The sequence below is a fragment of the Electrona antarctica genome (genome assembly GCF_951216825.1).
Source record: "Electrona antarctica genome assembly, contig: scaffold_359, whole genome shotgun sequence".
Classification (NCBI taxonomy): domain Eukaryota; kingdom Metazoa; phylum Chordata; class Actinopteri; order Myctophiformes; family Myctophidae; genus Electrona; species Electrona antarctica.
Genome location: NW_027636953.1, coordinates 118,504 through 133,004, shown reverse-complemented (window position 1 = coordinate 133,004; position 14,501 = coordinate 118,504). Strand labels below are relative to the sequence as shown.

The following is a 14,501-nucleotide window of genomic DNA, read 5'->3' as shown; positions in this document are numbered from 1 at the left end:
AGTTGGAAAACCTTGTCTGAACCCCTCCATCCTTCCTGTAGCTGCTCAGACTCTGCTTCTCTGCCCCCAGCCAAGCTTATAGGCCTGCAGAGTGTCTAGTTTTGAAGATACAGACTCTGCTAAGAAAAAGTGAACAGGGCCAAACTGGGCTTATTTCGCTGTGAAAGTGACATTTAGGCACGGAGTTGGAAAACCTTGTCTGAACCCCTCCATCGATGCTGATATTGGGCTGATGCTGATATTGGGCTGATGCTGATATTGGGCTGATGCTGATATTGGGCTGATGCTGATATTGGGCTGATGCTGATATTGGGCTGATGCTGATATTGGGCTGATGCTGATATTGGGCTGATGCTGATATTGGGCTGATGCTGATATTGGGCTGATGCTGATATTGGGCTGATGCTGATATTGGGCTGATGCTGATATTGGGCTGATGCTGATATTGGGCTGATGCTGATATTGGGCTGATGCTGATATTGGGCTGATGCTGATATTGGGCTGATGCTGATATTGGGCTGATGCTGATATTGGGCTGATGCTGATATTGGGCTGATGCTGATATTGGGCTGATGCTGATATTGGGCTGATGCTGATATTGGGCTGATGCTGATATTGGGCTGATGCTGATATTGGGCTGATGCTGATATTGGGCTGATGCTGATATTGGGCTGATGCTGATATTGGGCTGATGCTGATATTGGGCTGATGCTGATATTGGGCTGATGCTGATATTGGGCTGATGCTGATATTGGGCTGATGCTGATATTGGGCTGATGCTGATATTGGGCTGATGCTGATATTGGGCTGATGCTGATATTGGGCTGATGCTGATATTGGGCTGATGCTGATATTGGGCTGATGCTGATATTGGGCTGATGCTGATATTGGGCTGATGCTGATATTGGGCTGATGCTGATATTGGGCTGATGCTGATATTGGGCTGATGCTGATATTGGGCTGATGCTGATATTGGGCTGATGCTGATATTGGGCTGATGCTGATATTGGGCTGATGCTGATATTGGGCTGATGCTGATATTGGGCTGATGCTGATATTGGGCTGATGCTGATATTGGGCTGATGCTGATATTGGGCTGATGCTGATATTGGGCTGATGCTGATATTGGGCTGATGCTGATATTGGGCTGATGCTGATATTGGGCTGATGCTGATATTGGGCTGATGCTGATATTGGGCTGATGCTGATATTGGGCTGATGCTGATATTGGGCTGATGCTGATATTGGGCTGATATTGATATTGGGCTGATATTGATATTGGGCTGATATAGGCCTGCAGAGTGTCTAGTTTTGAAGATACAGACTCTGCTAAGCAAAAGTGAACAGGGCCAAACTGGGCTTATTTCGCTGTGAAAGTGACATTTAGGCACGGACTTGGAAAACCTTGTCTGAACCCCTCCATCCTTCCTGTAGCTGCTCAGACTCTGCTTCTCTGCCCCCAGCCAAGCTTATAGGCCTGCAGAGTGTCTAGTTTTGAAGATACAGACTCTGCTAAGCAAAAGTGAACAGGGCCAAACTGGGCTTATTTCGCTGTGAAAGTGACATTTAGGCACGGAGTTGGAAAACCTTGTCTGAACCCCTCCATCCTTCCTGTAGCTGCTCAGACTCTGCTTCTCTGCCCCCAGCCAAGCTTATAGGCCTGCAGAGTGTCTAGTTTTGAAGATACAGACTCTGCTAAGCAAAAGTGAACAGGGCCAAACTGGGCTTATTTCGCTGTGAAAGTGACATTTAGGCACGGAGTTGGAAAACCTTGTCTGAACCCCTCCATCCTTCCTGTAGCTGCTCAGACTCTGCTTCTCTGCCCCCAGCCAAGCTTATAGGCCTGCAGAGTGTCTAGTTTTGAAGATACAGACTCTGCTAAGCAAAAGTGAACAGGGCCAAACTGGGCTTATTTCGCTGTGAAAGTGACATTTAGGCACGGAGTTGGAAAACCTTGTCTGAACCCCTCCATCCTTCCTGTAGCTGCTCAGACTCTGCTTCTCTGCCCCCAGCCAAGCTTATAGGCCTGCAGAGTGTCTAGTTTTGAAGATACAGACTCTGCTAAGCAAAAGTGAACAGGGCCAAACTGGGCTTATTTCGCTGTGAAAGTGACATTTAGGCACGGAGTTGGAAAACCTTGTCTGAACCCCTCCATCCTTCCTGTAGCTGCTCAGACTCTGCTTCTCTGCCCCCAGCCAAGCTTATAGGCCTGCAGAGTGTCTAGTTTTGAAGATACAGACTCTGCTAAGCAAAAGTGAACAGGGCCAAACTGGGCTTATTTCGCTGTGAAAGTGACATTTAGGCACGGAGTTGGAAAACCTTGTCTGAACCCCTCCATCCTTCCTGTAGCTGCTCAGACTCTGCTTCTCTGCCCCCAGCCAAGCTTATAGGCCTGCAGAGTGTCTAGTTTTGAAGATACAGACTCTGCTAAGCAAAAGTGAACAGGGCCAAACTGGGCTTATTTCGCTGTGAAAGTGACATTTAGGCACGGAGTTGGAAAACCTTGTCTGAACCCCTCCATCCTTCCTGTAGCTGCTCAGACTCTGCTTCTCTGCCCCCAGCCAAGCTTATAGGCCTGCAGAGTGTCTAGTTTTGAAGATACAGACTCTGCTAAGCAAAAGTGAACAGGGCCAAACTGGGCTTATTTCGCTGTGAAAGTGACATTTAGGCACGGAGTTGGAAAACCTTGTCTGAACCCCTCCATCCTTCCTGTAGCTGCTCAGACTCTGCTTCTCTGCCCCCAGCCAAGCTTATAGGCCTGCAGAGTGTCTAGTTTTGAAGATACAGACTCTGCTAAGCAAAAGTGAACAGGGCCAAACTGGGCTTATTTCGCTGTGAAAGTGACATTTAGGCACGGAGTTGGAAAACCTTGTCTGAACCCCTCCATCCTTCCTGTAGCTGCTCAGACTCTGCTTCTCTGCCCCCAGCCAAGCTTATAGGCCTGCAGAGTGTCTAGTTTTGAAGATACAGACTCTGCTAAGCAAAAGTGAACAGGGCCAAACTGGGCTTATTTCGCTGTGAAAGTGACATTTAGGCACGGAGTTGGAAAACCTTGTCTGAACCCCTCCATCCTTCCTGTAGCTGCTCAGACTCTGCTTCTCTGCCCCCAGCCAAGCTTATAGGCCTGCAGAGTGTCTAGTTTTGAAGATACAGACTCTGCTAAGCAAAAGTGAACAGGGCCAAACTGGGCTTATTTCGCTGTGAAAGTGACATTTAGGCACGGAGTTGGAAAACCTTGTCTGAACCCCTCCATCCTTCCTGTAGCTGCTCAGACTCTGCTTCTCTGCCCCCAGCCAAGCTTATAGGCCTGCAGAGTGTCTAGTTTTGAAGATACAGACTCTGCTAAGCAAAAGTGAACAGGGCCAAACTGGGCTTATTTCGCTGTGAAAGTGACATCGAAATTTCACAGCGAAATAAGCCCAGTTTGGCCCTGTTCACTTTTGCTTAGCAGAGTCTGTATCTTCAAAACTAGACACTCTGCAGGCCTATAAGCTTGGCTGGGGGCAGAGAAGCAGAGTCTGAGCAGCTACAGGAAGGATGGAGGGGTTCAGACAAGGTTTTCCAACTCCGTGCCTAAATGTCACTTTCACAGCGAAATAAGCCCAGTTTGGCCCTGTTCACTTTTGCTTAGCAGAGTCTGTATCTTCAAAACTAGACACTCTGCAGGCCTATAAGCTTGGCTGGGGGCAGAGAAGCAGAGTCTGAGCAGCTACAGGAAGGATGGAGGGGTTCAGACAAGGTTTTCCAACTCCGTGCCTAAATGTCACTTTCACAGCGAAATAAGCCCAGTTTGGCCCTGTTCACTTTTGCTTAGCAGAGTCTGTATCTTCAAAACTAGACACTCTGCAGGCCTATAAGCTTGGCTGGGGGCAGAGAAGCAGAGTCTGAGCAGCTACAGGAAGGATGGAGGGGTTCAGACAAGGTTTTCCAACTCCGTGCCTAAATGTCACTTTCACAGCGAAATAAGCCCAGTTTGGCCCTGTTCACTTTTGCTTAGCAGAGTCTGTATCTTCAAAACTAGACACTCTGCAGGCCTATAAGCTTGGCTGGGGGCAGAGAAGCAGAGTCTGAGCAGCTACAGGAAGGATGGAGGGGTTCAGACAAGGGAGGGGTTCAGACAAGGTTTTCCAACTCCGTGCCTAAATGTCACTTTCACAGCGAAATAAGCCCAGTTTGGCCCTGTTCACTTTTGCTTAGCAGAGTCTGTATCTTCAAAACTAGACACTCTGCAGGCCTATAAGCTTGGCTGGGGGCAGAGAAGCAGAGTCTGAGCAGCTACAGGAAGGATGGAGGGGTTCAGACAAGGTTTTCCAACTCCGTGCCTAAATGTCACTTTCACAGCGAAATAAGCCCAGTTTGGCCCTGTTCACTTTTGCTTAGCAGAGTCTGTATCTTCAAAACTAGACACTCTGCAGGCCTATAAGCTTGGCTGGGGGCAGAGAAGCAGAGTCTGAGCAGCTACAGGAAGGATGGAGGGGTTCAGACAAGGTTTTCCAACTCTGTGCCTAAATGTCACTTTCACAGCGAAATAAGCCCAGTTTGGCCCTGTTCACTTTTGCTTAGCAGAGTCTGTATCTTCAAAACTAGACACTCTGCAGGCCTATAAGCTTGGCTGGGGGCAGAGAAGCAGAGTCTGAGCAGCTACAGGAAGGATGGAGGGGTTCAGACAAGGTTTTCCAACTCCGTGCCTAAATGTCACTTTCACAGCGAAATAAGCCCAGTTTGGCCCTGTTCACTTTTGCTTAGCAGAGTCTGTATCTTCAAAACTAGACACTCTGCAGGCCTATAAGCTTGGCTGGGGGCAGAGAAGCAGAGTCTGAGCAGCTACAGGAAGGATGGAGGGGTTCAGACAAGGTTTTCCAACTCCGTGCCTAAATGTCACTTTCACAGCGAAATAAGCCCAGTTTGGCCCTGTTCACTTTTGCTTAGCAGAGTCTGTATCTTCAAAACTAGACACTCTGCAGGCCTATAAGCTTGGCTGGGGGCAGAGAAGCAGAGTCTGAGCAGCTACAGGAAGGATGGAGGGGTTCAGACAAGGTTTTCCAACTCCGTGCCTAAATGTCACTTTCACAGCGAAATAAGCCCAGTTTGGCCCTGTTCACTTTTGCTTAGCAGAGTCTGTATCTTCAAAACTAGACACTCTGCAGGCCTATAAGCTTGGCTGGGGGCAGAGAAGCAGAGTCTGAGCAGCTACAGGAAGGATGGAGGGGTTCAGACAAGGTTTTCCAACTCCGTGCCTAAATGTCACTTTCACAGCGAAATAAGCCCAGTTTGGCCCTGTTCACTTTTGCTTAGCAGACTCTGTATCTTCAAAACTAGACACTCTGCAGGCCTATAAGCTTGGCTGGGGGCAGAGAAGCAGAGTCTGAGCAGCTACAGGAAGGATGGAGGGGTTCAGACAAGGTTTTCCAACTCCGTGCCTAAATGTCACTTTCACAGCGAAATAAGCCCAGTTTGGCCCTGTTCACTTTTGCTTAGCAGAGTCTGTATCTTCAAAACTAGACACTCTGCAGGCCTATAAGCTTGGCTGGGGGCAGAGAAGCAGAGTCTGAGCAGCTACAGGAAGGATGGAGGGGTTCAGACAAGGTTTTCCAACTCCGTGCCTAAATGTCACTTTCACAGCGAAATAAGCCCAGTTTGGCCCTGTTCACTTTTGCTTAGCAGAGTCTGTATCTTCAAAACTAGACACTCTGCAGGCCTATAAGCTTGGCTGGGGGCAGAGAAGCAGAGTCTGAGCAGCTACAGGAAGGATGGAGGGGTTCAGACAAGGTTTTCCAACTCCGTGCCTAAATGTCACTTTCACAGCGAAATAAGCCCAGTTTGGCCCTGTTCACTTTTGCTTAGCAGAGTCTGTATCTTCAAAACTAGACACTCTGCAGGCCTATAAGCTTGGCTGGGGGCAGAGAAGCAGAGTCTGAGCAGCTACAGGAAGGATGGAGGGGTTCAGACAAGGTTTTCCAACTCCGTGCCTAAATGTCACTTTCACAGCGAAATAAGCCCAGTTTGGCCCTGTTCACTTTTGCTTAGCAGAGTCTGTATCTTCAAAACTAGACACTCTGCAGGCCTATAAGCTTGGCTGGGGGCAGAGAAGCAGAGTCTGAGCAGCTACAGGAAGGATGGAGGGGTTCAGACAAGGTTTTCCAACTCCGTGCCTAAATGTCACTTTCACAGCGAAATAAGCCCAGTTTGGCCCTGTTCACTTTTGCTTAGCAGAGTCTGTATCTTCAAAACTAGACACTCTGCAGGCCTATAAGCTTGGCTGGGGGCAGAGAAGCAGAGTCTGAGCAGCTACAGGAAGGATGGAGGGGTTCAGACAAGGTTTTCCAACTCCGTGCCTAAATGTCACTTTCACAGCGAAATAAGCCCAGTTTGGCCCTGTTCACTTTTGCTTAGCAGAGTCTGTATCTTCAAAACTAGACACTCTGCAGGCCTATAAGCTTGGCTGGGGGCAGAGAAGCAGAGTCTGAGCAGCTACAGGAAGGATGGAGGGGTTCAGACAAGGTTTTCCAACTCCGTGCCTAAATGTCACTTTCACAGCGAAATAAGCCCAGTTTGGCCCTGTTCACTTTTGCTTAGCAGAGTCTGTATCTTCAAAACTAGACACTCTGCAGGCCTATAAGCTTGGCTGGGGGCAGAGAAGCAGAGTCTGAGCAGCTACAGGAAGGATGGAGGGGTTCAGACAAGGTTTTCCAACTCCGTGCCTAAATGTCACTTTCACAGCGAAATAAGCCCAGTTTGGCCCTGTTCACTTTTGCTTAGCAGAGTCTGTATCTTCAAAACTAGACACTCTGCAGGCCTATAAGCTTGGCTGGGGGCAGAGAAGCAGAGTCTGAGCAGCTACAGGAAGGATGGAGGGGTTCAGACAAGGTTTTCCAACTCCGTGCCTAAATGTCACTTTCACAGCGAAATAAGCCCAGTTTGGCCCTGTTCACTTTTGCTTAGCAGAGTCTGTATCTTCAAAACTAGACACTCTGCAGGCCTATAAGCTTGGCTGGGGGCAGAGAAGCAGAGTCTGAGCACACTGTAAAAAAATTATCCGTTAAAATACGGCGAAATGTTCCGGTAATTTGCTGCCAATGCATTGTACCGTTAGTCTACGGACACTTCCGTCAACCCTATAACGGATCATTTCGTACTTTCACAGGACTAAGTCTGTTCCTTTCACGGACACTTCCGTCATCCTAAAACGGAAGATTCTGTATTTTTACAGTATTTAGTCAGTTCCTTTTACGGACATTTGAGGAAAATTCTGTACTTTTACAATACTTAGTCTGGTCTTTTTATGGACAAGTCTGTACTGTTATGGAACTTAGTCTGGTCTTTTTACGGACAATTCTGTACTGTTATGGAACTTAGTCTGGTCTTTTTACGGACAATTCTGTACTGTTATGGAACTTAGTCTGGTCTTTTTACGGACAATTCTGTACTGTTATGGAACTTAGTCTGGTCTTTTTACGGACAATTCTGTACTGTTATGGAACTTAGTCTGGTCTTTTTACGGACAAATCTGTACTGTTATGGAACTTAGTCTGGTCTTTTTACAGACAATTCTGTACTTTTATGGAACTTAGTCTGGTCTTTTTACGGACAAATCTGTACTGTTATGGAACTTAGTCTGGTCTTTTTACAGACAATTCTGTACTGTTATGGAACTTAGTCTGGTCTTTTTACGGACAAATCTGTACTGTTATGGAACTTAGTCTGGTCTTTTTACAGACAATTCTGTACTGTTATGGAACTTAGTCTGGTCTTTTTACGGACAAATCTGTACTGTTATGGAACTTAGTCTGGTCTTTTTACAGACAATTCTGTACTGTTATGGAACTTAGTCTGGTCTTTTTACGGACAAATCTGTACTGTTATGGAACTTAGTCTGGTCTTTTTAACGGACAATTCTGTCCTTTTACGGACACTTACGTTAATCCGAAAATAGAAAATGATGTACATTTACATAGGATATTCTTTGTACAATTTACGGACATCAATCTGATTAAACCACAAATATACAAATATAACATGTTTATTTGTATTTCTTTTCTTCAGTGTGAACAGTGCAATTAAACATTTTTTCTTTAACATTAAAGTGCAATTAAACATTTCTTTTTCTTTTTTTAAACATGCCCAAAGCACCCAGACAACACATTAACCGCCAGGATTAATGAATTCACCTCATACAGGAAAGGATTTCCCCTGTTTTACGGCGTATATCTATTCTACGTCCGAGCATAGACATGGTAACGCCTGTCTTGAATGTCCTCAGATGCAAGGGTACTCCGTGGTGGGAAATAATACAAGTAAAAGAGAATGGCAACACGCGACAGTAACTTGTAACTTTAATTTTTGTAGAAGAGGCAAACTAATAGTTTGTGCCGTTTACTTTGATTGAATAATTGAACACGTAGGCCTATGTACTATCATTTGATTTGGCTGTGTTCTAATACTAAAAAAGATCAAGGGAAAAGAGACCTTTTTACAGTACAATAATGTTTAGAGTTTACAGATGTATACAAATAAACAGGCCAACGGCATAAACAATATTAGTTTGCCTCTTCTGCAAAAATAAAAGTTACTGTCACGCGTGCCAAGCTGCCATTCTCTTGTATTATATATCGTATTATTTATTTCCCACCACGGAGTAACCTCACGCAGCAGACTATCCGGCAGGCAGGGCGTTACCATGTCTATGCTCGGACGTAGAAAAGATATACGCAGTTTTACGTTTTGAAAAGCCTACACTTGTGACTGTTGGCATCACGATCATAAACACTATAAAATACCCTTTGGCGTGAGGTCCTGGGCGGGTAATGTGTTAGTACTATATAGTTGCATTACATTTCCATCATAGAAACAATAGAACACAACTTTTATAGACATTTCCATATAATAAAAATATACATTCAACTGTAACACATTTCTCTTAAAACTTGTACAGGGATCGTTTGCCACTGCCTTCAAACTACTGACTCACCCGCCAGTGGGGAATGAGGAGTCCCCTCCAGGAGGATGTAGAAAGTGTCCTACACCTCCCACTCCTCATTCCCCACCGACGGGCGTTGCCCCAGCCTGTAGGAGAAGATGCAGTGACAAATATCACCCTCCCCACCCAACTTCCCTCCCCTGAACATGGGGGATTTGAACTACATTTGGACAGGTACTTAACCCCTGCGCCACAACATTTTTTAAGAGCTTTCTGAAATGTAACACATTTCTCTTAAAACTTGTACAGGGATCGTTTGCCACTGCCTTCAAACTACTGACTCACCCGTCAGTGGGTAATGAGGAGTCCACTCCAGGAGGATGTAGAAAGTGTCCTACACCTCCCACTCATCATTCCCCACAGACGGGCGTTGCCCCAGCCTGTAGGAGAAGATGCAGTGACAAATATCACCCTCCCCAAATTTTTCAAAACACAATAAAATACATGTCCTTTGTCACAGCTTTCAAACTACTGACTCACCCGTTCAGTGGGGAATGAGGAGTCCCCTCCAGGACGATGTAGAAAGTGTCCTACACCTCCCCACTCATTCCCCACTGATGGGCGATGCAGGAGAACATGCAGTGACAAATATCACCCTCCAATGATTTCAAAACACAATAAAACATATCAATACAGCAATCAACTAAACAGCTTAGTGCAACAAAATAGGCATTTCTCACCTTTAGAATACTCAAACATCAGACTAACATTCTGAGATAGATAATAGTTAAGTTCTGTTTGGGGGGGCAGGTACTTCACCCCTATGCCCCCTTAGTGCCATACACATTTCCATTTCAAAACTAAATAAACAGCAATGCTGTTGCATTCTCACCTTGAGAAAAACATTGTTACAGACTGGCAGTCTGACATACAAGAGGTAGTGTGTGTGTGTGTGTGTGTGGTTGTGCGTGTGGGTACACGCAGTCCAAAAACCTCACATGTTCCATACGAAGTCCTTCATTGAGTCACAAACTTTGACAGTCTTGAATCACAAAACATTGCTCCATCAGACTAACTGTCCTTTGTCAGACAGTAGGTGAGGTGTGTGTGTGTGTGTGTGTGTGTGTGTGTGTGTGTGTGTGTGTGTGTACAGTCCAAAAACCTCAAATGCTCCATTGGAAATCCTTCAGTTGAGACACAAACTTTGACAGTCTTGCCGGAATGTGCCGTTTTTTCCCCTGCTGTTCTGCCTTGGACCCTCTGTCTGGATTGATTCCGAAGAAAACTCTAAGGAAACAGAAGAAATCTTAGCTACACATAAAATAGATGAAACTGAAGTAAAGAGTAACAGACACAGTTGAGATACTTTAGTTAGTTGATGGTGGTCCTTGGCACAAAATGTGCCAAGTAGACAATGAGATACAATATGGAAAACTTGACCTCTCTTAGGCTAAGGGCAGAGCAATATGCAAGGAACTGGAAGAAATAGACATTGTACTGGACTATGACCAATTTGGGCTTTGACAAGTATGCATGTCAAATAGTGACCACGAGGTGGCAACATAGGATAGATCTTTGGTTGGGATTTGCAGCCCTTAGCTTGAATGATGTAAAAATTGTACTGGTAATGAAGGGCAACTTTATTTGTTTAATTTGGGATATTGGCTCAGGGGTAGAGTGGCCAGTAGAGCAGCTGGATGGGAACGGCGAGGTTCCCAGTTCGATCCTGTGGGCTCCCCCAGAGTTAGTGTCAAAGTGTCCTTGAGTAAGACTCTGATGAACCCCTAATTGCTCTCAATGAGCAGGATGGTGCCTTGCATGGTTTCCTCGGCCATCATGGGTGAATGTAATGGTGTATGAATGTGTGTGTGGATGTAATGTAAAGCGAGTTGGATAAAAGCTCTATATAAACAGGGCTGCACACAACTTTTTTGGTCTAGTACTCAGAGGAGCACCTGGAGAAGTTACTTGGCTCTCCAAAATGCGGCGACCCGTCTCGCCGGATGGATAATAGAGGGATGCATGAATATAATAACTTATAGAAAAACTATATTTATTGGATAGGTGGGGACTGGGGAGTCAATGGAGGGTATTGCAACTCTAGATTCATACCATTATTAAAAAGAATCTAGAGTTGCAAATTGCAGCTAGGTCCATGTGTGGTCCAGCCCTAAATGCATATTCTAATAAAAACAACTTAATACTTCCTAAGGATAATATGAGCATCAAATCAATATTTAGGTACTTAAAATATATATATATATATATATATATATATATTTTTTTTTTTTAAATAGCCGATCTACTAGCTCACAACGTGTTGCGGTCTTGCGGAGGAGACACGTTGTGAGCTTGCAGATCAGCTATTTGTTTAACATACACGGCGAAGCATACATCAGGCTTCCCTTTTGTTTTTACCGAGGCAACGTACAGTCAGACTCAGACAGTTAGACACACATGGCTCCTCGGTGCAAAAACAAACAGTGTACACTTCCCAGACTTTACGATAATAAGGGACAGTATGTCGGGACACAGTGTTGTCATGTTGATACGCTTCATGTTGTGCAGGCTGCAGCAGCAGTGCCAGTCCGCAATGCTTTGCACTCTTCCCACTGTCGGAACTAAAACCTGTACCCGTAAAAAGTCAGTGGCCGGTGCCTAGGCTGTGTGAGACGGCATCGCAAACGAGCAACTTGCTCCAGCACCCGGAAAAAAAACATAAGCACAGCGGCGAATGGGAAGAGTGCAAAGCATCCAAAGCATCCCCTTTTACAACTTGTAAAAATGGCCAGTGCACTTGTGCAAGACGTACTTTGAGTGGCAGTCGGTGGGAAATGCTCTCGCTACAGATTGTACTAGTATTCTGGCCATAATAATCATTCTAGGCGGCCCCAGCAGGCGGTACGCAGAAGCGCTTCCCGGCGCTTGATTGACAGCGCAGAATTAATTTTGACGACGCATGCGCACTGGCGTAGCGCCTGTGTGCAGGTCTGTATATAAAAGCACCATTTAGCATTTTCATCATGTAGATAAATATCTTGACCTGTTGAACATGGACTTAGAATGTTTTTGGCAGGTTATGTTTGTAATCAACTGGAACTCTGCACAAGTAAGCCTTGCAGAGCCAAAATAGCAGATCTACAAGCTCACATTGTGTTGTGACGCATTATGACAGACAAGAATTCAAATAGCCCAGCTATAAACATTACAAAACCATGTGTTGCTTACCTTTGCACAAACTCCAGCGTCAACGCCATCTCCTTCGGGTACTCGATGTTGCAGACATAGAACAGGGAGAAAGCATAGGCGAGGGCCGCAACAGGGGAGGTGATGTGGTCATTTACAATGACCTGATCCACAGCCATATTGAATTGCTGGTCACCTTAAACAGATTATCACAAAAAACGAAATTAATTTAAGAAATCACACACCCACGCACAAAAGAAAAATAGAATAATTGCTGTGATTTCTGGTAATTAGTAGTTTTTGGTAAGAACAAGCAAAAAATACTTTGAAACGCTATTCAACATTTTGTTTCTCAGACTTGTACATACAATTGTACATAATTTAAAGATGTTGCCCCTAATCTGCATATACCTTTTCATCACAACAAATTGTCTTAGCAGGAAAACTAAAAACAAATGGAGCATATATACCAAGCTTGCTGGGATAACTACTAACCTCTGAGTAGGATGCATGGGGTACATGGGAGATCAACATCGTTGGAGTCCTGAGGAGAAAAATAAGATGAAGATACACACATGCATTTGATGATTTTACATTTCCAATGTACACAAACAGTGTCTGAATCAGAGGTAACGACTAAGCATAGAAATATTACAGGGATTCTCAATATTTTCTATGATTCACACATTACAATATAATTATGTTGCAGTATGTACATGTGACAAGTTTGACAACCCCAAAATTTGTTCTCAGTCTAAATGGGTTAGACTTAGAGTACCAGCAGTGCAAAGTGGATCAACTATGATACGTATAGTATCACTATCTATACGTTGACTCAAGTACTGTGGTTGAGTATTTCTACCACCACTGGATATAGATAATTATGTTGAGATAATTTCCTGGGGTTTACAATCCATAACACTTACCTCATTTTGGAAGAAGAGGCGATCAGGGTTTTCCTTTAAGTATCTAGCAATGCCTTTGATCAGCTCCACTGGACCATCACCCAGCTTCAACCCTATGATTGATTGAATACTTTATTAACAGTTCATACCAATTATACAGAATACAACATGTTTCTATATCTGTGGTGCTCAAAAGTGTAAACTGTAAAGACGAAACGGAAGTGGGGAGGAGGCTCCACTTCCGCTTTATATTTTAATCATGATAGAACTTCCGTGGCTCCAGACTGTATGAGGGAAGCATTTGGAAATAGCAAGAGGCTACAGTTTGGCAACGTGAGACTACCACATAAGCAAAGATATTAGTGAATAGGATGACATACAATAGAAAATACATATTCAACACTAGTAGCAATAAATGTATATTGGGGAAACAGGGGTGGGGTGGGGGGTAATTTACCTTTGGAGTCGAGGAAGTTGTTGATGCCCGATTCTTTGCCGGAAAGTTCCTCTGCCAGCTTGTTGAGTACCGGAAAGCCAAGGAGTTGAGATGCGTGTTCAAACAGGTGAGGAGCTTCAAATAAGAATGGCCACTCTTCCTTCATGACCTTGACATAGGGGTGGGCGATATGGAAAAATACAATATCACGATATTTTTTCTAGCATTATCACGATACATGATATTATTGTGTTTTTTAAGGTTATTGTTCAACAAAGCCATCATTCTACAGAAGTATAAATTAAGGTATTGCAAACATATACGATATCTGTGAATATCACAATACGATATTCATCATCATACACAGACCCTTACCAGGACACATGTTCCATCGTTTATGGCTTCACGCTGGATGGGATACGTTTCAGTCATCAATTTTCTAACAGATGACTCCTAAAAATAGAAGAAATCCAATAGATTGTTTTATAAACACACAAACACATATATCTCCGATCTATAAGCTCATGTTTCCCCATTGTGAACTTTATAAATGACTTCTCAATTACTCCATTAACCAAAAGGTAATCCATAGTTACACAATAATCACCAATTAAATAATGGATGGTTGCAGCCTTACCTGGTGGCGATCATGGGTTCTGAAGGCACTTTTCAATTCCTCTTGTTTAGACTGCAGGGCTGCTCTACACTCGGGTCCCTCAACAGCAGGCTGCCACTCCACACATCCGTAACGATCAGAGTATCTGGACCTTTTCCTTCTTGGAGTGTCACCCTCGGCTGGCCTCATCCCGGAGGTTGGATCTCTCTTCATATTTTCAACTCTGTTTTCTAGCTGTTGAAAGAGAACTGAACAACCGTCTGACGCAAACGGCTTATTTCCAAAGGGCTCTGTCTCTTGGAAGGAGAGAGGATATTTATCAATCATCTGCTGGGCGACATCCCGCAGCTGTGCTCTGCTAGGTCTCTGTCCATGATGTGTACAGACGATATCATCCACAAGCAACCGAATCATGTCATGTCTTTTCTTCGTCGGTACCCA

General features: G+C 44.6%; 1 protein-coding gene across 1 annotated transcript; it reads right to left on the bottom strand.

The window, feature by feature from the left end:
• Positions 1-10,080: 10,080 nt before the first annotated feature.
• On the bottom strand, positions 10,081-13,893 carry LOC306919607 (uncharacterized protein; the record flags this gene model as incomplete). The annotated part of the gene is made up of 6 exons (XM_079532365.1): positions 13,820-13,893; positions 13,466-13,613; positions 13,030-13,121; positions 12,599-12,647; positions 12,146-12,299; positions 10,081-10,204 (listed from the first exon to the last, which is right to left on the bottom strand). The coding sequence occupies exons 1-6, from the start codon at positions 13,874-13,876 to the stop codon at positions 10,081-10,083; spliced, it is 624 nt and encodes a 207-aa protein (XP_079388491.1). The 5' UTR covers positions 13,877-13,893.
• Positions 13,894-14,501: the final 608 nt, after the last annotated feature.